Below are 27,233 nucleotides of genomic sequence, written 5' to 3'. Positions count from 1 at the left end.
ACTACAAAGATATTTTATTATGCTAAATAAGTATTTGCACACTTATATATACTTACATTATCAAGTTGTTCGCTCTTATGTATCAAAATATATTAATTCATTCTTTTTACATTTATGTATAATATCTTTGAATCGACATCGATGAATATTAACTGGCTCACATTCGATTTAATGTCGTCAATATTGATATTAACATAATAATGCATACATTATTTTATGTCAACATATTTACGCTATAATTTGAGTAATTAATACTAATGGTTGCTAAAATTATATCGTTTCTTGCACGTTTACGTAATTACGATTTGATAGTTGATATCGACTCGAATAAGAAGCGAGCGAAAGTTGTTTTGCGACTTTAAAGAAATCAAAATCCATATTTGTAGCATATACATAAAGAGATTTTCACTGTAATAGTAAAACCTTTATTAATGTAAAAATAATCAAATTTCGCTGATACTCGCGATCTATTATCTGATATTACAACAAATTTGTTCTATTTGTAAAACAGGAAAATCTCATTCAATAGAAATAAAATTAAAATTCATCCATAAGAACACGAATTTGCTACGCTAAAGCAAAATAATCTGTTGCTACCAAATGTACTTTAATGTTGCAAGAAAATCGTTACTGCTTTAATGGCGAGATAAGAGTCAATTATCTGTTATAAATAATTCACAGATATGATGGAATTATTTTCAGTAAATTCAAATTAGAATTCTTAACGAGTCTTTTACTGTCCATTTATAATACTTAATTTAAATAGATATTTTGAAATTTATGTTACATTTACGCATATAAGATTTGCCATACCAATAAACTTCTTTTCTTCGTATTCTTACTAACATTACAATTGCGTAATTCGAAAAATGATATGTCACACTTGATAAAACTTTGTCGTTTCTCTTCTCTTCCTAGATAATTAGATGAGTATTAACAATATTATGACAAGGCTTGTCGTGATTACATCTGCGAATTATGTGGTGTTGTCTTATCAGATATAAGATTTTGTAATAATTTAATTAAAGACACGAAAGAAAGAGTTTCCAAAGAAAATCAACGCGTGTTGATTCTAACCAAAATAAAAAAAGTAAATTTGAATTAAAAAATATGAAAATTTTTGACAAAATTTTTTAATAGATTTTAATATTCTAATATTATTTTAATAATATTCTAATATTATTAATAATATTCTTTTCTAAGATAGAATTTATATAATGTCTTAATCGATCTTAACAATAAAACTTTTTTTTAACATCCCTATAGCAAAAGTTTAATTTTTTACAACACACAATCTCCGAAAAACCATTGCATCTATTTTTGTCTTCAAATTTTGATTCTGCGCTTGCCATATGACACAATATACGATGCGATATAAAATATTGCAGATTTCGTCCTGCATTTTTGCTATCGAATGTTCGATTTTCTCGTATTGATATATTTGCAAACCGATTCAAAATTTTTAATAAACACGGAGATTTCGAGGACCACGACTAGCGTTAAGCATCAGGCTTCTAGAATCATGGTAACAGACGAGGATCAAGCAATGCCACTTTTTCACGTAGAAAAGCACTCATTTACGAATAATTCCGTCCAAAATTTCGTTTCAACGAAGATCTCGGCAATTTATCTTCTTTTTATCTCATCATCTCGTCATCTGATCCTCGCGTCATCGATGCCGACCTGCTCTCGCATCCGTCACGGCGCCCCACAATTCGATCACGAATTCGTCGGTGAAGCCAAAGTCTTCCAAGTCGGAATTGTCTATCGCCTCAGCGAAGTCTATGCTGTTGCATTTGCCTTCGGCCAGCTCCCAGATTTGCGTGGCTGTGATCAAAATCAGATATAACAATCGAATCAGTCTTTAATCAAAGCATATGTAAATCTTTAAAGAACGAAAAAAATGACAAGAAAAATTTTATTACACCCGAATTCGCAAACCTACCTAATTCCGTATCAGAGATTCCCATGAAGCTTTCCAAGATGGTGTTGATCTTCTCGACACCCAGCGCAGCCGCATCATCAATCTGCAAATAGCAAATATTTATTTAATATTTTTGAATTAATGCTTAACATTCGTTATCTTATTTATTACGTAGAAAATAGACATACAAATTTCTACACTTAAAAGTGGATTTAAATAATTTAAAGATCTTATAAAACTATTTTTCGATATTATTCATATTTTTTCAAAATATTAAAATAATTAAAATATTTTTCAAAATGTCATCAGGCCTATCAACGCCTAATAAAATATATGTTTGTATTTTTCTGTCAAATTTATCACCTATAATGTAATCTTTTTAAACAATCTCTCAATTTTTATGTTTAGTGCGTACTTGTTGTATGATCTGCGTGCTACCGTCAGCTTTGAATCTTAGAGTCTCTTTGCCGGATCCGTAGCCGACTTTCTTCCCCTTCTTGGGATCACCGCGTGGTCCGATGCCGCTGAAGCCATTCTTCTGCGGCTCCACCAGCCTCAATGTGAATACCGAACCTTTTGGTATATCTTTTAGCATTCTAGCCACTTCAAAGTGTCGTTTGCCCACAAGACTGGTCGAGTTGATCCTCTCGATGTGATCGCCCACCTCGATCACCTTTATTCTGTCAATGATGGAGTTCTCCTTTATACGCTTTATGAATGCGTAACCGGCGCCATTATCAGTGATAGTCAGGCCCAATGCGTCGTCCGTCTTCATCAGCTCGATTTCCTTTGGCCGACCTGCGCCAAAAACACATTAATCTATTTTATGCACTTTTGCGAAATTTAAGTGTATAATTTAATTCAAGATAAAAGACTTACATCAAATTTTGTTATGATAATCTTAAATTATTATATAAAAATTGCTCCAACTATTTTACACTGATGTTTATTCTAATTTAAAATAAATTCTGTCCCTTAGAATTAGAAACTAATATTTGTCTTTGTCGATTTTTGCCCAAAGTTCAATATTGCTTTCCTTTTTAATTTTATGTACATTTTATATATAATAAATAGACAGCAACCTTTTTTATGTGCGAATATGAAGTCACCCACACCAATTTGGCCACCTAGTAACTCCGTCATTTCCACCTTGTGTGTATTGAGTGTGCAAAAGAGAATCTGAAACATCAAGTTTTCTATTTGATTTTCAATATTTAAACACTTCCGTGATAACATTAATTTGCTCTCAACTTTGAATCATTTTTATTTAAATTTTCATGAAAATTACTAAGTTTGACGTTAAACCTCTCCAATTAAAATTTTACTTAATAGACTTATATTTGATATCATTAAAGATTTTATTTAATTATCTATCTTATTTCGATTTCTATAATTATTTCTAGATTTTCCTTCAATAACAATAAAGTACAATAATTTATTTAGCTGACTTTGCAGTGAGAAATTGCTCGACCCCGCGCTCCAAACGACCCATAACGAGAGTCGACCTGCTTACATCGGCGACCGCGTTTACACATCGAATTACACGACTCGCTCTCACTGAGACATATCCGCCGGGTTGACGAGATGCTACGGTCCGTGACCGGCGTTTCCGGTGTTTCCGGTCTCGTGTCTCTCTCTACGTGGGGCGTTTCGCGCTGGAAATACCGAACTGGCTTTCATCTCTCGCATCATCTCTTACTTTTTATTCATTATTCGATTATAATTTTGCCCATCTCTATCTCATGATATAATAAAAAATGCATCAACATCTTTAACAAAAATAAAATCGTAACCTTGTAAAGATAGAAACGTGTTTTAGCATTAAAATATACAGGGTGGTTCAGACCACACGTACCACCCATTTAAAAACTAGAGAAGTGGTTATTTCAAAAAAGTAAAAACATTTTCTTTATAAATCGGGTGCGCTCTATCGAATGGTGATATTTTCAACTTCTAGTTCCGGCCAGAAATAGGCGATTCAGACCGGAAGTGCATTTTTTTAAATGGAACCCCCAATTTTTCATTGCATATTCTTGTAGCTTACCTCGAAAACTTTCCAAAACACTATAATAAATTATTTTTCCATGAAGTATTTTTCGAGTTATGAGGCTTGAAATCATTTCTTAATTTTACATAAACCATAAAATATCTCTTGTAAAATATTCATTTTTCGATTATCTTACTTTAATACTTTTATATACAAAATAATGAGAGGAATCAATTGGTGTAAAGAAAACATACAGTTGTTTTTAAGAAAAAAATATAGAATTATTAATTGCAAATTATATAAAAGAAAATGTTTTTACTTTTTTGAAATAACCACTTCTCTAGTTTTTAAATGGATGGTATGTGTGGTCTGAAACACCCTGTATATAAAGAGAGACAAAATGCGTGAATAAATAAATGAAACATAAGTCTACTAACTGACAACATAGTCTTTTAACACTCAATAAAATAAATATCTTGCAAAGAGGAAAGTCATTCAAGTCGACTGCTGTGCTTGCATCTGGCAAAGAAACAGTGGAGTCACTATCGAGCTAAATTCTTCACCTTGATCGAATACTTTCTTTTATTCTCCTCAAACTTTTTAACGAATCATGTTCACTTATTACCTCTTCCGCGGGCAAGTCGTAGCACTCGGCGATCTTCTGGTACAGCTCGCGGACATTGCTAAAGTCCGATATCAGTCCCGTAGGACTGCCGTGGGCCAGCTGGCAGTGGAAGACGAGCGAGGGCGACTTCAAGTCCCGGGACGAGGCTCTCGTCTGCTCGTGCTGAAGAGCAGCGTTATTATTGCACGACCGGCTACCGGTACCGTTACTGCTCGCGCTTCCATCATGATTGTTGTCATCGCCGACCTGATGGTGATTGCGATACTGCACGCCGTTCGCTGCTTTCTCCGTTATCGGCGACCTCGACGTGGCCCGCGCCTTGAACAATGGCATCTTCGATTCTGCAAATCAAAGGACTTGTAGTCGAGATCCTGGATACTGATCACAAATTGAACTGATAGATTCTGACAATGAGATATCATTAATCTTTATATTTCTATCTGAAATTCCGATGACTTATAACTGTCATTCACGTATTTTTTAAATGATTATGATTTGTATGAAAAAAAAATATATTTTTCAAATCTTTATAAAATTTTCTCAAATTTATTAGCTACGTCGAGCAAGGCACTGAAAGATGGACGAAATAATACTGGTTTGCTTAAATTATCGTCGTCTACGGTTTGAGATTAACATTGTGTGCGATTCGCATTGTCCATTTATAACTGCTTCTTTTCGTGTGAATCACCGCTCTATTTCTCACTTTTTAATTCTTAACGGTATCATGCAAAAAGATAATTGTATATTTTTTATCATATTTTCTAAGAACTATATTTAAACCAACGTCAATAGGATGTTGCTGAGAAAAATCTTAAATTTTGACGTTTTACATTTTAAACTTTTATCGTGATTAGGAAATTAAATTAGTATCTATTTCAGTCTACATATTAATAATTGCGACACGTTCTATAATTTCGATAAATAAGGAGAGGTATTAGATAAGGGGGATGAGAACCACGGTGAGGGAGACCTACGGTAATTGCAATTTCGCGATTTGCCGGCTGTGCAATGGGATAAAAGTACCTATCGGCCACATGTTACATACCATGAATACAATCTAGCTATAAAGTATATACGTGAATATTTATTACTCGCCATACCTTGTTTTCCCTGTATAATATCCCATCCAATATAATATCTCATATCCAATTTTGTAAAATTATTATGTTTTAAAACGACGTGAGTAACAACTTGTTGAATATATAAATATATGTATAAACACGTATTTAATATGATAATATCAAACTTAGTATCAATATTAATACCTTCGTGTTTAAAATTAACATTTTTACTTCGTTTTTTTTCTCACAAATCATAAGCATGCTTGCGAATGCTTAAGATTTAATATTATGTGATTATATGTAATTATATAATATTAAGAGAAGGGTTTTCAACGGATATTTATAAAAATATATCAAGCTTTTGTAATTTCTTGCGAATAGCAGGATACAATATTATTTTTATTATTTATAATAATATTATTTTTATTATTATATATTTGTTATTATATATTTTTATTCTTATAAAATAATAAGGATATTTTTATTATTATAAAAATATCTCATATCTCTATATATAATATTTTAATTTTTTCTCCTTTTAATACTATTGTATGTATAAAAAACACATTGAAAGTATCATTGATTATGATGTCATGATTTCTTTGTTGTAATTATTTTAATATCTCAATTATAACAAGTAATTATAAAATGTAATAAATTTAAATATGGATGTGTTGCGAGTATTTATGAATATTATTATTTTATGATAATATCATTACTTGTGATCGCGATTAAAATCTTTAAAATAATATTCGTTAATTGGTTCCATCATATTATTTAGACATGAATTTGTCTGTCAAGCACACACCGCGTTTCCGTATCTTTCCTCAAGAAATTATATATGTATCTCGAATATAAACAACTTATATAACATTATTTTAAGCGAAGCCAAGAAGCGTTTCTCTGCCTCGTTTACGCATCAAGATCATAAATTACGACAAACTCTTCATACAATACTTATTACTCGCCTGAATCATTCCTCTTTGGACGAGGAAAAATACGATATAATATTTGATACATGTTCTACTTTTTTACAATAACTAAGTTCGTTTAAAGAAAAATGAGTAACATTTTAATTAATAAATTTTACGAGACATCGCTTTTCTTCCGAAATTTCTTAATTTTCTATCGAACTAAATTAATAATAATTAATAATAATTAAATATTAATAATAATTAATAATCAATATTAAGCATACAAAATATAAATATAAATATATAATAAATATATAAATATAAATATATATTTGTAAGTCTGATGGAACGTTTAAAAATATTTATCGGATATGTGCGTATTGATAATATCAAGTACTTGATCAAGCATCAATCACAAAAAAAAAACAGATTGCGATTACGAATCGAAATCTAAGATCTAAATCGCGGAATTCTGGAATTTCCGATATCTAGATAATAACGCGAATGATCAATTCCAATTATCGTAATATCGTATCACATGGTTTTCGAAACTCGTAATTCATTATTGGAATCAAAATCCTAGTTTATAATTTCCTGTAATATTTCACAGGTAGTTTGTTCGAGTCATTGCAAAACATCCGATGTCATGCGATTTTATTAGGAAAGTAATGTTCTTGTCGATGTTATGCAATATCGAAGGAAGCGCGACCGGGAATGCAGCAAAACTACCTGCAATTTTATTATTCGCGTCAAATTGAATGTATTATGATGCAATAGTTATCTAGACATGTCTAAGATATATATATAATACATTTTCTTTTAGCTATCAATAATAGATAATCAGAAATTTAAACCGTTTAATTTCTAATTATTGCATGATTTTTTAAAACAATTAACATAAAGTATATTTTTAAGAATTCGTTTAAATTTTATTTCTTTAACAGACCGAAAGAATTTTTAATCTCTCTGTTTTGTCCCTAGAATATTTTTATCTCAAAAATATATAAATAATTCTTAATAATTCGTATATTAATAAATTATTATGTCCAAAAAATACGACAAAGACACGATAAAATATCTCGTCATCAGTCATCAGTAATTTTATCGATAATTCGACGTAATTAATAAGCGATATCAAAATACGCGCAAAATAAAAAATTGATTCCGCAGGACATATGTTATACATAAAATGTGCGAATAAAAAGCGCAGATAGATTCGATTTGTACAGGTCGTTGGTGTCGCAATCTCTGACTAAGCTATCGCGAATTTCGTAAACGTCATTCTGCCACGACAATGCAAACTGTCAACTATGCACAATATTATTATTCGCTTTTGATTATGGTTAAACGTCTGACAATCTAGATCGCGTGACGCATCTTAATTCGGATTCCTCATCGTATTCCTTCGCCATCAATTATGACACGTTGAATAACAAGATCGAGTAATAAAAATTCGCGAAGTGACCGATTAATTTTTTAATTTATTAGACTATTTTTTTAATTTATTAGAATAAAAAATGGAATAAACAAACGATGACATTTTTTTATAACAAAACAAATTAAATTTCTTTATTATAAAGATTAATGTTGGAGCGATTTACTTTTTTTCTCGCGAATTTTAATCTAATATAAAAAATATAAAAATATTATATTATAAAAAATATTATATATATAATATAAAAAATAAACTAGATAAAAATATAAATAAACCTGATAAAATCCACTGGTCACCCTATTTAACGTTTGACATTTATTGGCGTAAACGAGAAATAGCTTTCTCTCAAATCTGATTGTTTGATTATTGTTCAATCAAGCTATAGAAATAAGCCAATTAATGGAAACGACGATGAAAGGCAAGCTTCTCTGAAATGTGAATCGAGCAAGAAGTAATAATCATGTCAGCAACACACATGTTTTATTCTTCCTTTCGTTTCCTTATCACAATAAAAAAATGTAATATACCTTGTGCAAAAAGTATTGGAACATAATATAATAAATATAATTTTTTGTTTAACATTTAATTTAGACATCTATTATGTGTCCGATGTAATTTCCTATAGAATATTGCAATGAAATTATGTACCATTCCTCGAAATCTGATTTAACTATTACCACAATTAGTCTCATTATAAATTCAGAACAGCTTTCGAATAATCTGCTGATATACATTAAAAGAGATTAAAATTATTATCTTATGGCTGTGCATCGCGACACCGAGCATACAGTAGCACCTCATCAGCCATATAAAGTAAATACAGGGTGTCTCGAAATTATCAAAACGTAATTTTTTAATTTACATTAAAAAAATCTTCTTTATTTTCATCATTTTATACAAATTATTACAAATGCTAAGACGCGATAAATTCTCTCTACTGTACCTAAAAAAAAATTGAAATATAAAAAAGTATTTTACATTGTAAACGCAGATGCAGATATTTGAATAGAAATAATCAAGTATTGATTTAATGGTTGAAAAGATACACATCCAGGCAGACGAAAAAAATTGTATTCGGAATAATATTTGATAATTCCACGTCGTCGATCCCGAATAAAAACGACGGAATTTGGCTAACAATAAGATGTATTTTCGGGACACCCTGTATAGAACGTAGTACACGTCGATACCGTAACATTACGAGCGAGTACACGCTGACGTCTACAAATAACGCGTCCAGGAGATCGGCCTCTCACCTGTTCGGCCCGCACTTATATCCGTATCCCTGTCCCTAGAGTTTATCCTGTTTTTTTTTTCTTCACGAACAAATCATCACGTTGATCACAGAGGTGGAACGGTAACCGATCGCGTACCACGTCACGACTGACAGCCACGCGATCCGAAAGTGCTCCTTTCCTTCTCTCCTCCTACTCGTTATCGCACGCTTATCGCTTCACTCGCTTGATTCTTATCGCGAATAAAACACGCGCGAGCTGCGTTGCTCGATCATCATCGTGGATCGTCAGGGCCGGCTCTAGATCGACTGTCAATCTCGTATGTCGCGCAAGATTGGGTGAATGAAAGGAATTAATAGAAATTTAATTCTCCTCCCCCCTCCTAATTATAACTTTCTAATTCTCGAAATTAGAAATCGGCTTAAACTGTTTGATTATTTTCCACTTCTTCTCCACCAATTTTAAATTTTACGACAAAGACGGTAATTAAAAAAGAGTTTAGAAAAAAATATGAATATAAAAAAATGTAAAAAATAATAATATAAATATAATAATAAATGTGATAATAATAAATATAAATAAAAAATAATAAAAAAATATAAAAATTTAACGTACAATTAAAGAGCCAAAATGGACGATTATCTTGAAAATCATTTTATGACATTTTTTAATTAATAATTCTAATTACTGTAATATACCTATCATATGGAATATAACCTTTTATTTAATTTTATTTAATTTTATTTCAAGAATTACTTTATCGACGTCAAATTTGGAGAATGTTCATTTTATTTCACTGATATAAAATATGTAAAGCGACACGCCTACTTTTTCTACTTCACACTTGCCATTTAGCTACATTACTGATTGTGAGTGACCACATCAGCATTTCAGCCATTCAAACGCAATAAATAACCGGCGATTCTTCTCGATTCATTTTCTTTTCGTGAAAGATTCCTATTACGTGGTTGAAGATTGCATGGTCCTTTTAATTAACGCTAAAAAGATCCCTTTTATACCACATGTTGACTCTATTAACATTCAGAAGATTAATAGTTCATTCAACTATGGGTTGAACATACTCGTTAATCGCACATAACATATTTCTTTGTGTAAGAACGTCCTTTATAGGACATAATATTTCTAGAATATTGTATATTATTCACAGTCAATAATTATACAAATTATTATACAATTATTATACAATTTATACAATATTCTAGGAATATTGTGTTTACAAAAATTCTTAATTTTCAGAAAAGCTATTCGATGGTCTAATCTAAAATATAAACATATATAAAAACCTATCGCTTTTTTTGCGTAACAAAATTATCACAGAATAAAAACATCACCAGAAGAAAGGTTTAACAGATTCTCGAATGAAATTCCTTTTCTGAAAAATAAGCGATTTATCCTAACTTTATCATAACCTTATACCTTGCGGCTCGACTTCTCACATATTCACGAGGCCAGAAATCTATGATATCCTTAAAAAGTAAATGGGAAAATGCCGGAGAATAATTAACGGTCGCAAGGGCCGTTTCTCCTGATCTGTTAGCACCAGCGACGTCCTCCTCGAACACGAGAGACTATTACAATGAAAAAAAAAATATCGTACGAGAGTCGATTTCACGAACTCGCGTGCCACCGCAACCGGAAAGCAGCGGCGAGAGGACTGATCGCCGGGGGCCCCTTCTCGCGTCAGCTGACCCCCTCGACGTGCCTGTCTACGGCCTACGTTACGTTACGACACTAACAAAGAGGCGCGAATTCTCTCTTCTCTATATTTTCAAAATATTTAAATATATATTAAATATATATAGTTCAAAATATTTAAATATATATATTTTTAAATATATATACTTCAAAATATTTAAATACATATTTAAATATATATACTTCAAAATATTTAAATACATATTTAAATACATATTTAAATATTACATATTCAAATTAATATTACATAAATTAATATTACATATTTAAATGTATATACTTCAAAATATTTAAATATACAGGGTGTCCCAGTTATCTTCCGTCATGTTTCAAAGACAGATTCTTGGGATCATTTAAAGACGATTTTTCCTCAGTAAAAATAAAGGCCATCATTTTTTGCATGTTCCCGATTAAATCTTCAATTAAAACTCAACTAAAGTAAACTATTTAAAATTAATCAAAGAATGTGGTTTTGTTAATATTTTATTTCTACAAAGCTTACGAAAAACCCCTTATTTCCAATCACTTATAATTCGAAAATTATTAGTGCCTAGACATTTTCGAACATTTGAGGGAAAATTGTCTTCCCAGATCCCTGATGATCCCAGGAATCTGTCTTTGAAAGATGACGGAAGATAACTGGAACACCCTGTATATATGTACTTCGTATATTTCTATTTTTACATATATTTTATTTTTTTTATAATTTCATTTCCTCTAATATTTTTTAAAAACGAGAACTCTTCTCGTTTTTTTTCACTCGATATTATGAGATACGTTTCTTTTTCGTAATAAATAAAAATCTGAAATAAAGATAATACAAATTTCTATTATATTGTATATATGCGACATTATTATTATTATGTATAAAGATATCTTTCGCTAAACGTCTAGATTGACGTATTAAATACATGTTGACATTTTTGTGTATGTGTATTATGTAGACAGATTTTTATTTAAGCTTCATTATTGTACAATACTCTTATATAAGAAAAAGTATCACAAATGACATCGAATCGTTGAACAATCAAACGATACAAAATGCGTATCAAAATTGCGAGAAAACGTGTATAAAAATGTGAACACTTGCCAAAATGTAATTCATATAAACATTACATTACAATTTATACTCAGATTTGTAATCAATTATCGTTGTGTCAAAAAGTGAGGCTTATTTTAAAAATGGTATAAATATTTTGCACAAACATGAAATGTATTATTTCGATTTTATCGATATTTTCAGTTTTAAAATAACCCTGCATCGATCAGAGCCAATCTCTTGAAATCACTTGTATAATAATCATGTAGGAGCAAAGTCAATATTTTTAATGAGTATTTTTGATATTTTTCTCTCAATTTTCATAGAAAAGAAAAAAGAAAGAGACATTTTTTTCATTATTAATATCTCAAAAGCCTCTAAAAAAGTTGAATATCGAGAGATAATAGCATATCAAATATTAACAACAATTTCATAAGAGACAAAAACTCATTTAAGTAATTCAAAGATAGGCTCTGATCATCTTTCTCTTCCCGGTCAAGTATTGTCGCAAAAAATATCAGAAGGTATAACAATATATTCGCCGCACCGTCGTCCTTACAAACAGTAACAACATAGCGCACTTGTTAACAAAAAAAACTCAAATGCACTATATACATAGAAAAAGTTCAGTCTATAATATACGGAGAGTCGTCTGGAATATTAACGCGCGAATTACATTTTTTAATTTGCGAATCGCGCCCGCAAGTTTACAGATTCCCTGAATCTGACTTAACAAACATATTGCAAATATATTGTCCATAAATCAACGTGATTTCACGGCAAAACTGTACATAGATAACCGGATACGTTAATTGACGTAATTTACATACACTGCTTATTCTTACGTAATAATAAAGCAGGATGCTTATACATCATAATAGCTCATCGTTTAAAAATCTCTTCTTTTCGAATAATTAAATGTATTAGCTTGCGTGTATAAAGACGCGTAAGTATACTTGTATACATATATTTATATATAATTAAGTATTTTACGATCTCACTAAGAGAGATTCCGGAAGGAAAATGTGTGGACAATATTATATTACGTGGCCAAAAATGGCTGCATAGATATGTACGAATACTCTTCGAATAATCCCGCTTTGATATATAATACTTGTATATAATACTCGTGTCATTAAATGAACGCATCTATAAAGATTTCAAACGATACAAAGTCAAAGTGGCTCGCACGAGCATGTATAAAAATTGAATGAAAGTTTCAAAAATTATGGGCAGCTAAGTGCAGCTCCGGTTGCGTGATGAACACCTTCGAGACTCGACCGCAGTTGGACTTGTTCTCCGCCGCCAGGTAATTTCTCATGGGCACGAGTAGCTCGTCGTATGGATCCGCGTTCAGCGGATACTCTTGCATGGCCCTGTAGACGGCCCTGAAGGGCGGTTGCTTCGGCGAATGAAAAGTGCCACGAGAACCGTGTAGCACCAGGGCACCGTCCTTCTCCGCCTCGGCGCACACTGACATGTACATGCAGTGGTCAGGCCTGTAGTTATACCGGCACGAGTACACGTACAGCTTCTCCGGATGATGATGAAATATTATGTTGATAATGTCCTGATCGCCCCAGGTAATCTTCAGTTTGTATTCCTTGTGTATAGGAATCACATGATCGGTCCATCGAAACTCTCGCATTCTCGTCAGGTTCATCAGCATCACCCCAGAATTGACGCCTAGCTTGCCGTAGTAAGGATGCTTGGCGAACCTGTTATACCAGCCAGTGTTGGGATCCTCGTGCTCGGGACTGAGAGCTGCTAGTTGGCTAGAATTCATTTTTTTGAACTCGTCCCAGACCTTATCAGGTGGTGCCAGAAATAGAGTATCTGTATCGACATAGAGTACCGCGTCTGTGTCGTTCAGCACCGTCTGGAATGAAACAAATCTCATGAATCTCCTATAATCTAGCTAGTAAAGAGACCAGCTGATCGCTTACCGGTAGAAACAGTCGCTGAGCCGCGCAGGGCTTGAACAGCTTCTTCCACATCGCCACGTCGCTCCCATCCGGGAAGGTGATGGGTCGCACCAGGAAGTCGAACGTCTTATTCGATATGAGTCTCCATTCCGACAGCTTCTCGCTGAAGGCTGGTATCAGATTGTTGTCCGCCAGGATCACGAACTGCAGCGGCCTGTTGGCGAAGACCAGCGCCGACTTGAGCATGGTCAGGGCCTCGTGCAGCCTATCCCCGCAGACCACCACGCATATCGTCACCTCGCTCGTCGACGACGATGCTGGTGCCTTCCTCTGCTGCAGCGTCAGGCGCTCTCTGCTCGCGGGCGTCTGGTCGTACAGCTTGTTGGAGAAATTGGTCGTCACGTTGAGCAGTATTATCAGCGCGGCCAGGATAAGGCACAGCAGGAATAACTTGTACACGGATCTCATCGCGTCGCGCTTTATGTTACAGGCTTCTCCGCGTGTCGACTCTCTCTCTTTCTCTCTCTTTCCGTCTCTCTTGCTCTCTGTCACTAACCGAATCGCGCGCGCGACGTTGACAGCGATCTGGACGGCATTTCGGACCCGCCGACGATGACCCGCTGGCGGATTCGGTCGCGTCGTCGAGGTCGTCGATACTGAGTCCCTGATCTCAGGAGATGACGAGCGCCATATTTGCGACATAACCTCAAGAGGTCTATTTGTTTTGTTTGCACTTTCTACACTCACAGTCAGATTTCTTGCTCTCTCCTTCTCTATCCCTCTCTCCAATGGACAAATATACAGGGTGTTAAAAAAGTCTGGAAACGGTCAAATATCTCGAAAACGAAACGTTTCTGAGAAAAATGTTTCGAACCAAAGTTGTAGGGTTTTAAAAGTTCTATTCAATGATCATATCCGTTTGACCTTGAGTAGAAGGGTCATGGCGAGATTAAGGTCAACATGATTTTTTTAAATGGAAACCCCAATTTTTTATTGCATATTCTTGTAGCTTATCTCGAGAGCTTTCCAAAACACTATAATAAAGTATTTTTTCATTGAGTACTTTTCGAATTATGAGGCTTAAAATAATAAAATAATCTTAATTTTACATAAACCATAAAATATCTTGTAAAATATTCATTTTTCCATTATCTTACCTTAATACTTTTATGTACAAAAGAATGAGAGGAATTAATTGGTGTAAAGAAAACACATAATTGTTTCGAAGAAAAAATATGTAATTGTTAATTGCAAATTACATATTTTTTCTTAAAAACAACAGTATGTTTTCTTTACACCAATTAATTCCTCTCATTATTTTGTACATAAAAGTATTAAGGTATGATAATCGAAAAATGAATATTTTACAAGATATTTTATGGTTTATGTAAAATTAAGAAATGATTTCAAGCCTCATAACTCGAAAAGTACTTCATGGAAAAATAATTTGTTATAGTGTTTTGGAAAGCTCTCGAGGTAAGATACAAGAATATGCAATGAAAAATTGGGGTTTCCATTTTAAAAAATCATGTTGACCTTAACCTCGCCTTGACCCCTCCACTCAATGTCAAACGGATATGATCATTGAATAGAACTTTTAAAACCCTACAACTTTAGTTCGAAACATTTTTCTCAGAAACGTTTCGTTTTCGAGATATTTGACCGTTTTCAGACTTTTCTAACACTCTGTATTTTCATCTCGCCTCAAGTGCAGCAAGTTTTGAAGTGTGAACTAAATTAATATAAATACAAAAAAGGCGTCTGATTTGAATATATAAATAATCTACTCTAGTGTAATAATTTGTGTATCCATTTGATATTAAAAGAATTATGGATACAAACAAAAAGCATCTATACAGAAAACTTTGCTTATTATATAATATTATTTAATTCTATTAATTATTAATAAAATATTAATTATTATATAATTTAATATTGAAAAATTAAAAGCAATTGTTATACATATATATAATAATTGTATATAATAAATTGTAATTAACAAAGTTTCAAGTTATATAATCACATAACGTGAATTCTAATAAAATACTAATTAATAAAATTATTAATAAAATACTAATTATTATATAATTTAATATTGATAAATTAATGACATTAATTGTTAGTGATATATGCATACATATAATAATTAATTAATAATAATATAACGAAGCATTAAGTTATATAATCACACACACGCAACGTGATTTATTACTGAAATATTATTACACAAGAAAGAAATGAATATTAATAAATATCACATTATTATATTGTATTGGGACAATAATGAATACTGTTACACGCTATGAATCTGACTATACTTTAAACATATTAATTGTTTCTCTATGTTGCTAATAATCTTGCAATCTACATCCTGATAAAAAAGAGTCTCAAAGTCTTGATGACCCATCATCGCTTTCAGCGCTTTTTTCGCATCATTCCTACAGGAGATTAATTAAACATTTTTGCATCATCTGCTAAGTCATAGTCTGTTTAAAATTCATAATTATTTCTCTAATTTTGCACAAAATATGAATAAAACTTAAAGAGTTTTAATATAAGAGTATAAAAAGATTTGAAATGTATATTTTTGTAATATATAATATTCTACAAAGCAAACATCTTGCATAAACATCTATTTATCAGGAAAACTTTTTATGTAATGATAGCTTTACAAAGAGCTCTTGCGCAATTACAAGAAATTCTTATAAATATAATGATGAACATTCTTCATCTGTTGATTTCATACCTTGTTTCATTATTACCATCGAGGAGAAATTTGGCACACATTGTAAATATCTTTCGGCGACAATCCTTAAGACTTGGGTTTAACAATAAACATTCCACTCCAATAATGTTAATAATATTATAAAGCAATCGACTTATGGTCGCTCTTATTAATGGATTCTTGTGACTGCGCATAAGGATACAGCGTCAAGATTTTCATATAGTTTACAATTCAATAGCATAATTATAATTAATTTAAAATTATGTAACAAGAATAATGTAAATGAAATAAATTTGTTTATTTACCTGGTTCCATGTTCATTGGTTAATATCCGGATACAAATTCCAGGAGGCAAATGTGTCACCATAGAATCCAGGGCACGTTGAGCATCATTTCGAATCCCCTTGTTCGTGTGCGTACTTTTTAAAAGTAACATAGATACAAGTTCATCAAACTCAGGTCTTTGCGTACACTGGACTGTCTTGTATAATTCCATCGCCACTTGGCAGACAGTCCTGACGACATGAGGTCTCGTATTCTTCAGTAAACTGCAATATAAAAATATCAAATTAAAATAAAGTGAAATAGATGAAATATACAATAGAAATCTTTGAATGTAAGACCTGCACAAACTTCGATATATGCGAGGCATACTAGAGTCCAACAATTCCGGCTGAATTCTAGAAATATGCATGAGCTTTATTAGAGCTGGTATAGTGCTCTGCCATTGATCCTGCTTTAAACTTTGGAGCGCGTGTTTAAGTGTTTCTTGTAGATTCGCAGCTTCCTCTGGTGTTCCTATATAATCATCCTCTAGCAGAGCTGCATAATCTCCATAATGGGTCGTAGGATTAACATCCTTGGAATGTTTGCTGCATTGTGAAGAAAATAGATCTATATATTTAAATATAATATAAAAATAGTCCAAAATTTCCTATTTTTTCCTATTTAAATTTCTATTTAATTTCCTATTTAAATTCCAATTTTTTTCCCTACATATGTACTATTACTACTGTAGAATATATTAAAAAAATTCTAATTGCATAATTAAATGCTCATGAAAGTACCCATCGGATAATCGTGGATCTCCCGAAGCCCCTGAATACATCGTTTCGATAAACCGTGTTCTTACAAATTGCGTTGGATTTATATTCTCATGCTGAATAGATACAGAAGCCTTTTCCATTGCTGTGCACGTTGCAGACTTACCTTTTTTCAGAAATGTGTTTTTATCGTAAAATAAATACAAGCGCATTAAAATTGACAGTTATATCGTTTAAATGTCCCTACCTGCACCTTTACACATAGGACACGTAACATATTTCTTGCATTCTGTCTGCGCCATTTTATTAATTAAATTTATATCGGAGTAAGGAAGTATGTAAAAAACGATGTTTTACACAAGAAAATTCGATTGTTTGAAAATTGCAGGAATTTATCTGCTTTATTATCTGTTTCTAAATGTCCATTTTAAACATGCAAACATCGCTTATTTTCCATAAAAGTATCCTGCTTCAGACAAGTTCAAGCAAATGTGCGATATTAATATACATAAAGTAATATGAGTGTTGGATAAACGTTTGTTAACGTTCGTTATGTAAATTTTGACATAGCTATTTTATCATTCTTTTCATAATCAGATAAATTAATAGAAATAAATTACGAGACTATTACAATAACGTATTATTTACAAAAGATGGTAGATTATGTGATTGTTAGACGCTGACAAAAATAAATATTTGCAAATTATTCGAAAACATTTTTTACACATAATATAAATATATTATTATTTACATAATATATACATATATTATTTTTCTGTCTCTTTTTCTATATTTATATATTAATTAGCGTCATTTACAATTAAAAAGCTCTAAGTACATAACACAGTCGCATATTTAACCTAACGGATACGATAAACTGGTCCTTTGATAGTTGACGAGACTTACTTCGTCTTGCGCTTTTTTTGTCAGCTAGTCACAATTTTTATAATCAATCCATCTTAATCCGATTCGATGAACACGTGTCGCATATCATCTAGTGTTATATAATATACTTATCAGTCGAGTTCCGTTAAATGTCGATTAGTGTCAATAAGATTGACGTATTTTTTACAGTTTTACACTTGTCTTTCGTAAATGAAAGAATGATATCATCATTACTATTGAATATTACATTAAAAAACCTGGCTCAGTCTGTGCATCACGATGGCGGTTTCTCTAGCGAAATATTATGATCCAAATGATCGCAGTGTATTGGACATTGATAGTACGATACCGCGCTGGCGTGGCCGGATCTCCCTGATGTCATAGGCACACCTTGGGTCCATTGGTCCTGAGTCGCATTGTAAATTTCTACTATATTTAAAAACGTCGTGCCATCGTATCCTCCTGAAAAGGATAGAATATGCTTTCATAATTTCATAGAACGTATCTTTTCAAGAAATAAAGAAAGATTTATAAATCAATAATCAGCAAAATCGAATTTACCCATAGCGTATAACTTGCCGTCGAGGACGGTGACGCTGAGCGCACTGCGAGCGATGCTGACGCTGCTCACGTCTTCCCAGACATCGTGTTCCGTGTCGTATCGTTCTACCGAATTCAATTGCGATTTTCCGTCATATCCACCTATAACGTATATGTATTGACCCAGACTGGCCACTCCAGCCCCGGAGCGACTGAATTTCATAGGCGGTACCATCGTCCACTCGTCGTTCTCAGGATGATAACATTCAACCGAACTGAGTCGATCCTTGCCATCAAAGCCACCAATCGCATATAGCAATCTATGAGAAGAAGAAATACTTCATATTATACCTCAATATCTTAGAGTTTCTTTAATCAATGCAAAAGTGTATTTCAAGATAAAATTGAATCATACGTTATCTCTAATTGAAAGCAATGCCTACATTTTGAATATACAGGGTGTTTCAGACCACCCGTATCACCCATTTAAAAACTAGAGAAGTGGTTATTTGAAAAAAGTAAAAACATTTTCTTTATAAATCGGGTGCGCTCTATCGAATGGTGATATTTTCAACATCTGCTTCCGGCCGGAAATAGGCGATTCAGACCGCAAGTGCATTTTTTAAAATGAAATCCCCTGTTTTTCATTGCATATTCTTGTAGCTTACCTCGAGAGCTTTACAAAACACTATAATAAATTATTTTTCCATGAAGTACTTTTCGAGCTATGAGGCTTGAAATCATTTCTTAATTTTATATAAACCATAAAATATCTTGTAAAATATTCATTTTTCGATTATCTTACCTTAATATTTTTATGTACAAAATAATGAGAGGAATCAATTGGTATAATGAAAACATACAGTTGTTTTAAGAAAAAATATGAAATTGTTAATTGCAAATTACATATTTTTTCTTAGAAACAACTATGTGTTTTCTTTACACCAATTGATTCCTCTCATTATTTTGTACATAAAAGTATTAAGGTAAAATAATCGAAAAATGAATATTTTACAAGATATTTTATGGTTATTTTATGTAAAATTAAGAAATGATTTCAAGCCTCATAACTCGATAAGTACTTTATAGAAAAATAATTTATTACAGTGTTTTGGAAAGCTCTCGAGGTAAGCTACAAGAATATGCAATGAAAAATAGGGGGTTCCATTTTAAAAAAATGCACTTTCAGTCTGAATCACCTATTTCCGGCCGGAATCAGAAGTTGAAAATATCATTCGATTAAGCGCATCCGATTTATCAAGAAAATGTTTTTACTTTTTTGAAATAACCACTTCTCTAGTTTTTAAATGGGTGATCTGAAACACTCTGTATATCTATAATTTGTATGAATATAATCTCATTAATATAATTTAAAATAGAACTTACTCTAACAGTTATATCTATTAAAATGTATACATTGATATGTAACTGCTTGACTAATACTTTTCTCGTTTGGCGCGATGACTAGTATAATACCTATTCACTACTGCTACTCCTACGCCTAATCTCTTGATGTGCATAGGTTTGACACTAGTCCACGTATCCTGATCCGGATCGTAGCATTCGACGCTATTGTGGTATTCGGCACCCGCGCTACCGCCTACGGCGTACAATAAGCCATCCATCACAGCAACTCCAACTCTATTCCTCGGTACCGACATTGGACTGCAAGGTCGCCATTGATCCGTCATTGGATTATACCTATCGACCCAGTCGCTATCGTATCTGAAAAGAATCACGTGATTTTTTCGTGATGTATCTCATATCTTCAGCTTCAGCAAGGCAATTTACATTAAACAATCTGCTGATTGTAATCTTTCAAATTGCTTGATAACTGCTATTTGATATAATTCTAGAATGTCAGCCAACACACATACACATGCACACATTTTTGGCATCAAAGTGCTAACCTGCTTCCCGGTGAATTATGTCTGCCGCCGACCGCATAAAACATTCCCTTGAGGAAGGCACCGCCTAGACCGGATCTGGGGACGATCAGCTTGGCGTGCTGCGTCCACGTCTGATCGTCAGCGTTGTAACCCTCTAGTACGTCAAGCGAATTCTTGAAAAAACCACCGGCGATATATATCACTCGCCGTGTATTGGGCGTACGCTCCTTGACAATCGGTTTCTTGTGCAGCGTCAAGTCCTTAAAGATCTGTGCTAAGTACTCGCGACAGGCCGGCACCTTTTTCAGCACGTCGCAGTTCTTCATCTGTTCCCGCAGAAAATTCGGCGTGAGATATTGACAGCGTACCGCGTGCAAGATGTGTTCCATCTTGGGTCGCCTCGCTTCCTCGTTGTATTTGACCCACTTCAGCACAGCGTTGTAAACTTCCCTCTCCTCTTGCACATTCAACTCGTCCTTCCTCACGAGCGCCACCAGCTGGATGGCAGACAGTTGCAGAAATTCCTCTTCTTGACATATCTGGTTGAAATGCTGAACAATGAACTGATTTGCCTTATGGTACAAGTCGTGGCAACCGTGCTGTTCGGCAAAGTTGGCGATTCCAATCGCATTTGTGGGGTCCAGTTGTCTCTCCAGAAAAACACAGCACGCATCTATCACATTAGTGACCTGTATCGTAATATAGTATTTAAATATATAAATATTTAAATAGTATTTAAATATTAAAACAGAGATTTGATATCGACAGACTATTTCTTGTTATCTACTCAGGTAATTAGTCTGTCAGATTAATATGCATCTCCCTTTCTGCAATTGTTCATTTACATACTTGGAACATGGTAGCTGCTGAAAGTAGTGAACACACTGTAATCTCGGTGACTCTTATTTGACCAGTGTACATAAAGTACATTAAACGAGCCATCGCAGTTGGACAGACACCTTGGAGTTTCACTCTTGTCATCTCGCATTCCTTTAATCCACCGGTAAACATTGCCTGAAATTGATGATATATTAATCATTAATGTAACATTTTCATATAATTTTAGCGAAATGATTTCTCTTGTAAAACGAGATGATCTCTAATAAATGAGATCCAATAATTTAATGCAATAATTCTTTATCGCACTAGTGGAACTTGCCTTAAAGTATGGACTAGCTGCTGCTAAAATAACTTTATGCGCGTGGAACAGTTCGCTACCAACTTCCAGTATCACATCAGTCAGCATATGATGGCTGCGCATCATGAACATCATCTTCATAGCTTCCTTCAGGTAGTTTGCCATGCAAAATGTCATGTCACCGAGATCACCCTTCTGCTTCTCTGTGTTGAGCATACCCTCCCAATCCGTTTCTTCCCCTGGTACAAGAGGCGTATTCGATGCATTGCTCTGAGATGGGAAACTGCCCCGAGCCCCTTTTTTCTGCTGGCAATCTTTCTCTCCATCCATTAAAGTGAGCTACAAAGTGACACGGGAAACGTACGTTTATACATTTACATATCTCGTGTCATTACCGAGTGCCAAACAATGACTGTATAATTTCTCTCTCTCTCTTCCCCTCTCTCTTTCGTAATGTCATAATCATCCTCGTAAAGCGGAGCAATGACACACTAGGAGGTAACTAGCGTAAATCACATTTCGAAACTGATCTGGGACGCAATCATCATTCATCGTCACTCTCGTCAATTTAGAAAGACTCTCTCTCTCTCTCTCTCTTTGACGCGCGCGCGCACGCATGACACTTACCCGGCTCGCCAGGACCGCGGGAGATCTAGCAGCGTCGAGAAAGCGTAGACTGACGCGAGAGTGGGACGAGGAAACGACGACAAGAAGGAGCGATCATGTTTTGCGATCGATCTCGTCGACGATGCCCGATGACGCAGGCATCCTCCACCATCCGGCTGATCCTGCCCTGCCGAGAGATGCGGCGTCACGCCCGCGTCGGGAGTCCCAGTCCAGTGTGTGTTGTGCTCGATGATTTACATAGGCACGTGTCTCACCACCGTCGATCACGACCGGGAGTGCAGCGAGATCGAGTCCGAGCGCGGGTGGGACTCTAACGTCTCTCGTCTGTCGTCTCTCTCTCTCTTTCTCCGTCTGTCTCGATGCTGTCAGCTGTCGCCGACCGTCGAGATCGCTTCGTCACGATTTGCACTGTAGATACCGTCGATGTACTTTCGTTCGTGTCTCCGATTCCGATAGCGGCCGGCCAAGTCTGCGTGATTTAACAATCCGTCGTGTGGCCCTGACGATGACTCGGTAATAAATAAATGGAAAAGTTGACGGAAGAAGTCACGAGGAACGACGCAAATGCCTCCGAGATCGTAGGAAAGATGTACTTGGAGTTTATTAATTAATTTTGAATGACTGAAATAATATAATTATGAATTATAATATTATAATTCATAATTGTATTATTTTAATAATTCAAAATTAATTAATAAACTTAAAATTTTGAATTGCAATGGATTCAAGGCACTTGGATTTACATACGTGTTTTTTAGATTTTTTCATTCAGGCGAGAGAAATCGATTCTTTCCAGCTGTGACATTGACAACCTAAAGCAAATGTGCAATAGAAACGCGTTAAAAATTCTCTTAAAAGAATACTTTTCCGTTCGAAGATTGTATTTTTTTAGAGAAAGAATAAAAAATTTTAATATTTTAATTATTCCAATAGAAAAAAAAAGTTTACATTTAAATTTACATTCTAATAGAAGAATCTTTTATGTAACAAATCTCTTGCGTTTTAAAAATTTTTAGATCTGTATCTCGGCATAAGTTCATTTTTTAAATTAACTTCTTATACAGGGTGTTTCAGACCACCCGTACTACCCATTTAAAAACTAGAGAAATGGTTATTTCAAAAAAATAAAAACATTTTTTTTATAAATCGGGTGCGCTCTATCGAATAGTGATATTTTCAACTTCTGGTTCCTTGTAGCTTACCTCGAGAGCTTTCCAAAACACTATAATAAATTATTTTTCTATGAAGTACTTTTCGAGTTATGAGACTTGAAATCATTTCTTAATTTTACATAAACCATAAAATATCTTGTAAAATATTCATTTTTCGGTTATCTTACCTCAATACTTTTATGTACAAAATAATGAGAGAAATCAATTGGTGTAAAGAAAACACATAGTTGTTTCTAAGAAAAAATATCTAATTTGCAATTAACAATTCCATATTTTTTCTTAAAAACAATTGTATGTTTTCATTATACCAATTGATTCCTCTCATTATTTTGTACATAAAAGTATTAAGGTAAGATAATCGAAAAATGAATATTTTACAAGATATTTTATGATTTATGTAAAATTAAGAAATGATTTCAAGCCTCATAACTCAAAAAGTACTTTATAGAAAAGTAATTTATGATAGTGTTTTGTAAAGCTCTCGAGATAAGCTAGAAGAATATGCAATGAAAAATAGAGGATTCCATTTAAAAAAATGCACTTCCGGTCTGAATCGCCTATTTCCGGCCGGAACCAGAAGTTGAAAATATCACCATTCGATAGAGCGCAACCGATTTATAAAGAACTACTTCTACTTTTTTGAAATATCCACTTCTCTAGTTTTTAAATGGGTAGTACGTGTGGTCTGAAACACCCTGTATACTTTCTTGCGTTTCCATAAAATTTCAAGTAAAATAAAAGAAAACACTTTTTTCTGAAAATTTCATATAAATCTAATATCGGTGAAAATTTAAAATAATATATCAATTATACTATCAAAAGTCATGGTGTGCCATGTATTGATGGAGACATATGGTGGCAAATTTATATGGATGTCAAGTGGAGAGAGAGACGCCAGAATGAAAGATAGACACATACATATTTAAAATGTAAATTTCTCACCTTTACGAGATTTTAGGAGATTTTCTGTATTATTATAGAATTTGCGAAAGAGAGAATCTATACCGATATATACCGATACATCGTAAAATGTTTAATTGCGTCGCGTGAAAAATTTCGCAAACAACGATCGACGGTAGGAAGGTGTGGCGAGGAGAGAATTTCGTGTCTTTTCGTCGTCTAGGACCGACCGTGAAACAGCAATCGTGACCGTAGATGACTCGAATGACTTGCAAATTCCACGGCTCGTTCTCCTCGACTCGCATAGTTCGAGCGAACGATACTTGGAAGCGACGTCGATGCGCGCGTTCGTGTCAGCTGTTCCGCGCTTGAGAGATAGATATATAGATGAATTAATCACTTGACAGTTACTTGACAATCGCTCGTTTAAACGGAACGGAATAAAATGCGGGACTTTTTTTCCGTTTCCACGAAGAAATATGTTTCCACATTGAAATGTTTGATAAAAAAGATATGCATGTATAGAGAAGAGAAAGACAAGAGAATATTATATTAAAGAAGCAATATATGCTGTTATATTTATTGTACATACTATAATTATTATAATTAGTACTATGTATGAAACAAGGATATATATATAGTATTATGAGCGTGTAATTAGCATATAATTTAAATCTTATAATTTAATAAATAATTTAATATTTAAGATAATATTCTGCAAAAATCGAATATAAGAACTGAATGAGAGGGTAAATCAATATCAATTTTTTAAAAAATAGTTACGAAGCATGAATATCATTAATCAGTTTTGGTTCGTCAGTAAAATTCATAGAAATGCAAAAAAAAACCATGTTAAATTATTTATTTAAGTAGGAGAATAAAGAGAGAAAAAATGTTTTTATATAAGATAAATAACAGCTCGCGTAAAGATTTAATTTTCATTGATAAATAATTCGTTGAAGAAACCAGGTACAAGGAATATAAAACAGTGTCGATTTCTTTAAAGATGAAAATAAAATTTTAGCGAACAGTTTTTTATTCTTCTCGCGATTGTCCATGATTGTTAATTCACATAATTCTGAGACACCCTGTATATATAGCTTTTATAATAATTTAGGAATTAATCAAAAAAATGAATAAAGAAACGTGCATATATATATATATATATATATATATATATATATATAATCTCTTAATATATAATTAATAATTAATAATTAAATATTTAATTAATTTAATATACACACACATATATATAATATAAATTTTTTATTTTATTTTATTTTATTTTAATATTCATATATGATATTTTATATTCTTTGGATTATTTTATTCATTTTTTAAATTTCTAAATTATTTTAAGAGCTACATATAGGGTGTTTCAGAGTTATTTCGTGAACGAACAACCACGATATACATAATAATTAGACGTAACTGTTATGCATTTATTTAAATTCGTAAGTCAGAGAGAAGGGTCACGCTGTGCTTTTCGTGAAACGCTTTTACTACGTCTACACTAGCGGCGCGTATATCCATTTTACGTCGCCTGGAATTACATGGCCACATACACTTTTCGGTGCCATGATAAAACAGTCGTTTGGTTCATGTCCTATATCCACAATTTAGCGATCAGAAATATATTATAGACAGAGAGAAGACTCAGAGATGTCACAGCCTGCTTTTAGGTGATCCCTGAAAGCGATACTCCCTCTATGGACATTGAAAAAGTGGACATGAACTACAAAGCCAAAGTCCACGAAAGTTCTCAGAGGGTAACATATGTGTGCACAATTTCTGATTCTGTTCCGTGCTATGTAAAAAATGCCTGTAGTTCACGAAATGCCATCAGTGCTGTATAGCAAAACGCATATGTATATAAATATAAATAAATTTTTAATTTTAATTTTTTAAATACATTTTGTGGTCCTTTCTCTCCCTCCCCCCCCCTCTCTCTCTGCACATACACAAATAAACACATACATATAATATATATATGTATATATAGTATGACGCTACAACTTTATTCTGAAATATCTGCGTTATGTTTATATATATATATATATATATATATATATATATATATATATATATATTCAATTTAAAACATTACATGAAATACACGCGCTGGAATTACATATACATATGTATATATATTCTATATGTACATAAATACAAATATATTATCTCTTTTCGAAAGATATGTTAATATCGAAAAATTTAAATATAATATATATTTAATTAATTGATTCATATCTATTTATGTCGTATCACAAAGTAAGAAGTTAAAATTTGACTTCAATCCCGAAAAATACTGTGATCTTCAAATGTAATGTTCAAAGATAAAATAAATATTTTTCTATACATTCAATGTCATATTTATATATTTTTTACGTTTTTGTGATTATTTAATTAAACAAACTTATAACTATTTGTTTTTATTTTATTTAGACCTT

The 27,233-nt window shown here is 32.9% G+C and overlaps 4 protein-coding genes across 7 annotated transcripts; all 4 read right to left on the bottom strand.

Annotated features, from left to right (window-relative positions):
* Positions 1-1,229: 1,229 nt before the first annotated feature.
* LOC105247944 (PDZ domain-containing protein GIPC3) lies at positions 1,230-10,880 on the bottom strand. Of its 2 annotated transcripts, none has more exons than XM_011252415.3 (6): positions 10,619-10,880; positions 4,537-4,877; positions 3,007-3,103; positions 2,340-2,722; positions 1,946-2,027; positions 1,230-1,827 (listed from the first exon to the last, which is right to left on the bottom strand). In XM_011252415.3, the coding sequence occupies exons 2-6, from the start codon at positions 4,867-4,869 to the stop codon at positions 1,670-1,672; spliced, it is 1,053 nt and encodes a 350-aa protein (XP_011250717.1). In that variant the 5' UTR covers positions 4,870-4,877; positions 10,619-10,880; the 3' UTR covers positions 1,230-1,669. The 2 variants fall into 2 exon arrangements, with proteins under 2 accessions (XP_011250717.1, XP_011250716.1); XM_011252414.3 differs by lacking the exon at positions 10,619-10,880 and adding an exon at positions 9,203-9,629.
* Positions 10,881-11,817: 937 nt separating this feature from the next.
* Positions 11,818-14,644, bottom strand: LOC105247945 (glucoside xylosyltransferase 1). Its single transcript, XM_011252416.3, has 2 exons — positions 13,883-14,644; positions 11,818-13,815 (listed from the first exon to the last, which is right to left on the bottom strand). Exons 1-2 carry the CDS (start codon positions 14,561-14,563, stop codon positions 13,156-13,158), a joined length of 1,341 nt encoding a protein of 446 aa, XP_011250718.1. The 5' UTR covers positions 14,564-14,644; the 3' UTR covers positions 11,818-13,155.
* A 1,394-nt stretch (positions 14,645-16,038) lies between these two features.
* Positions 16,039-17,934, bottom strand: LOC105247946. The gene is made up of 6 exons (XM_025409991.1): positions 17,877-17,934; positions 17,654-17,795; positions 17,210-17,458; positions 16,892-17,134; positions 16,608-16,772; positions 16,039-16,299 (listed from the first exon to the last, which is right to left on the bottom strand). The coding sequence occupies exons 1-6, from the start codon at positions 17,929-17,931 to the stop codon at positions 16,155-16,157; spliced, it is 999 nt and encodes a 332-aa protein (XP_025265776.1). The 5' UTR covers positions 17,932-17,934; the 3' UTR covers positions 16,039-16,154.
* A 61-nt stretch (positions 17,935-17,995) lies between these two features.
* Positions 17,996-25,024, bottom strand: LOC105247947 (kelch-like ECH-associated protein 1). 3 transcript variants are annotated; one of them, XM_011252420.3, is made up of 9 exons: positions 24,823-25,024; positions 23,456-23,520; positions 22,709-23,329; positions 22,103-22,420; positions 21,793-21,957; positions 20,965-21,632; positions 20,531-20,779; positions 19,076-19,374; positions 17,996-18,995 (listed from the first exon to the last, which is right to left on the bottom strand). In XM_011252420.3, the coding sequence occupies exons 4-9, from the start codon at positions 22,409-22,411 to the stop codon at positions 18,817-18,819; spliced, it is 1,869 nt and encodes a 622-aa protein (XP_011250722.1). In that variant the 5' UTR covers positions 22,412-22,420; positions 22,709-23,329; positions 23,456-23,520; positions 24,823-25,024; the 3' UTR covers positions 17,996-18,816. The 3 variants fall into 3 exon arrangements, with proteins under 3 accessions (XP_011250722.1, XP_011250723.1, XP_011250721.1); XM_011252421.3 differs by having other exon boundaries at positions 17,996-18,943; positions 24,823-25,023; XM_011252419.3 differs by having other exon boundaries at positions 17,996-18,976; positions 24,823-25,021.
* Between the last annotated feature and the right edge of the window lie 2,209 nt (positions 25,025-27,233).

This window comes from Camponotus floridanus, unplaced genomic scaffold (genome assembly GCF_003227725.1).
Source record: "Camponotus floridanus strain SB8 unplaced genomic scaffold, Cflo_v7.5 scaffold3, whole genome shotgun sequence".
In the NCBI taxonomy this organism is placed as follows: Eukaryota; Metazoa; Arthropoda; class Insecta; order Hymenoptera; family Formicidae; genus Camponotus; species Camponotus floridanus.
The sequence above is the reverse complement of the archived record's forward strand: the minus strand, read 5'-3'. Positions and strand labels throughout refer to the sequence as shown.

Excerpts from the sequence above, each read along its gene's own strand:
- LOC105247944 (XM_011252415.3), bottom strand. The coding sequence starts at position 4,869 with ATGCCATTGTTCAAGGCGCGGGCCACGTCGAGGTCGCCGATAACGGAG. Across the intron at positions 2,723-3,006 it reads CATATTCGCACATAAAAAAG|GTCGGCCAAAGGAAATCGAG; the intron begins GTTGCTGTCTAT and ends TTTTTGGCGCAG. Across the intron at positions 1,828-1,945 it reads AATCTCTGATACGGAATTAG|CCACGCAAATCTGGGAGCTG; the intron begins GTAGGTTTGCGA and ends TTTTGATCACAG.
- LOC105247945 (XM_011252416.3), bottom strand. The coding sequence starts at position 14,563 with ATGTCGCAAATATGGCGCTCGTCATCTCCTGAGATCAGGGACTCAGTA. Across the intron at positions 13,816-13,882 it reads CTCAGCGACTGTTTCTACCG|ACGGTGCTGAACGACACAGA; the intron begins GTAAGCGATCAG and ends GTTTCATTCCAG.
- LOC105247946 (XM_025409991.1), bottom strand. The coding sequence starts at position 17,931 with ATGGCGCAGACAGAATGCAAGAAATATGTTACGTGTCCTATGTGTAAA. Across the intron at positions 17,796-17,876 it reads TCCTATGTGTAAAGGTGCAG|GTAAGTCTGCAACGTGCACA; the intron begins GTAGGGACATTT and ends TTCTGAAAAAAG. Across the intron at positions 17,459-17,653 it reads GATCCACGATTATCCGATGG|CAAACATTCCAAGGATGTTA; the intron begins GTACTTTCATGA and ends TTCACAATGCAG.
- LOC105247947 (XM_011252419.3), bottom strand. The coding sequence starts at position 22,411 with ATGGATGGAGAGAAAGATTGCCAGCAGAAAAAAGGGGCTCGGGGCAGT. Across the intron at positions 20,780-20,964 it reads CATAATTCACCGGGAAGCAG|ATACGATAGCGACTGGGTCG; the intron begins GTTAGCACTTTG and ends GATTCTTTTCAG. Across the intron at positions 18,977-19,075 it reads CGGCAAGTTATACGCTATGG|GAGGATACGATGGCACGACG; the intron begins GTAAATTCGATT and ends TATCCTTTTCAG.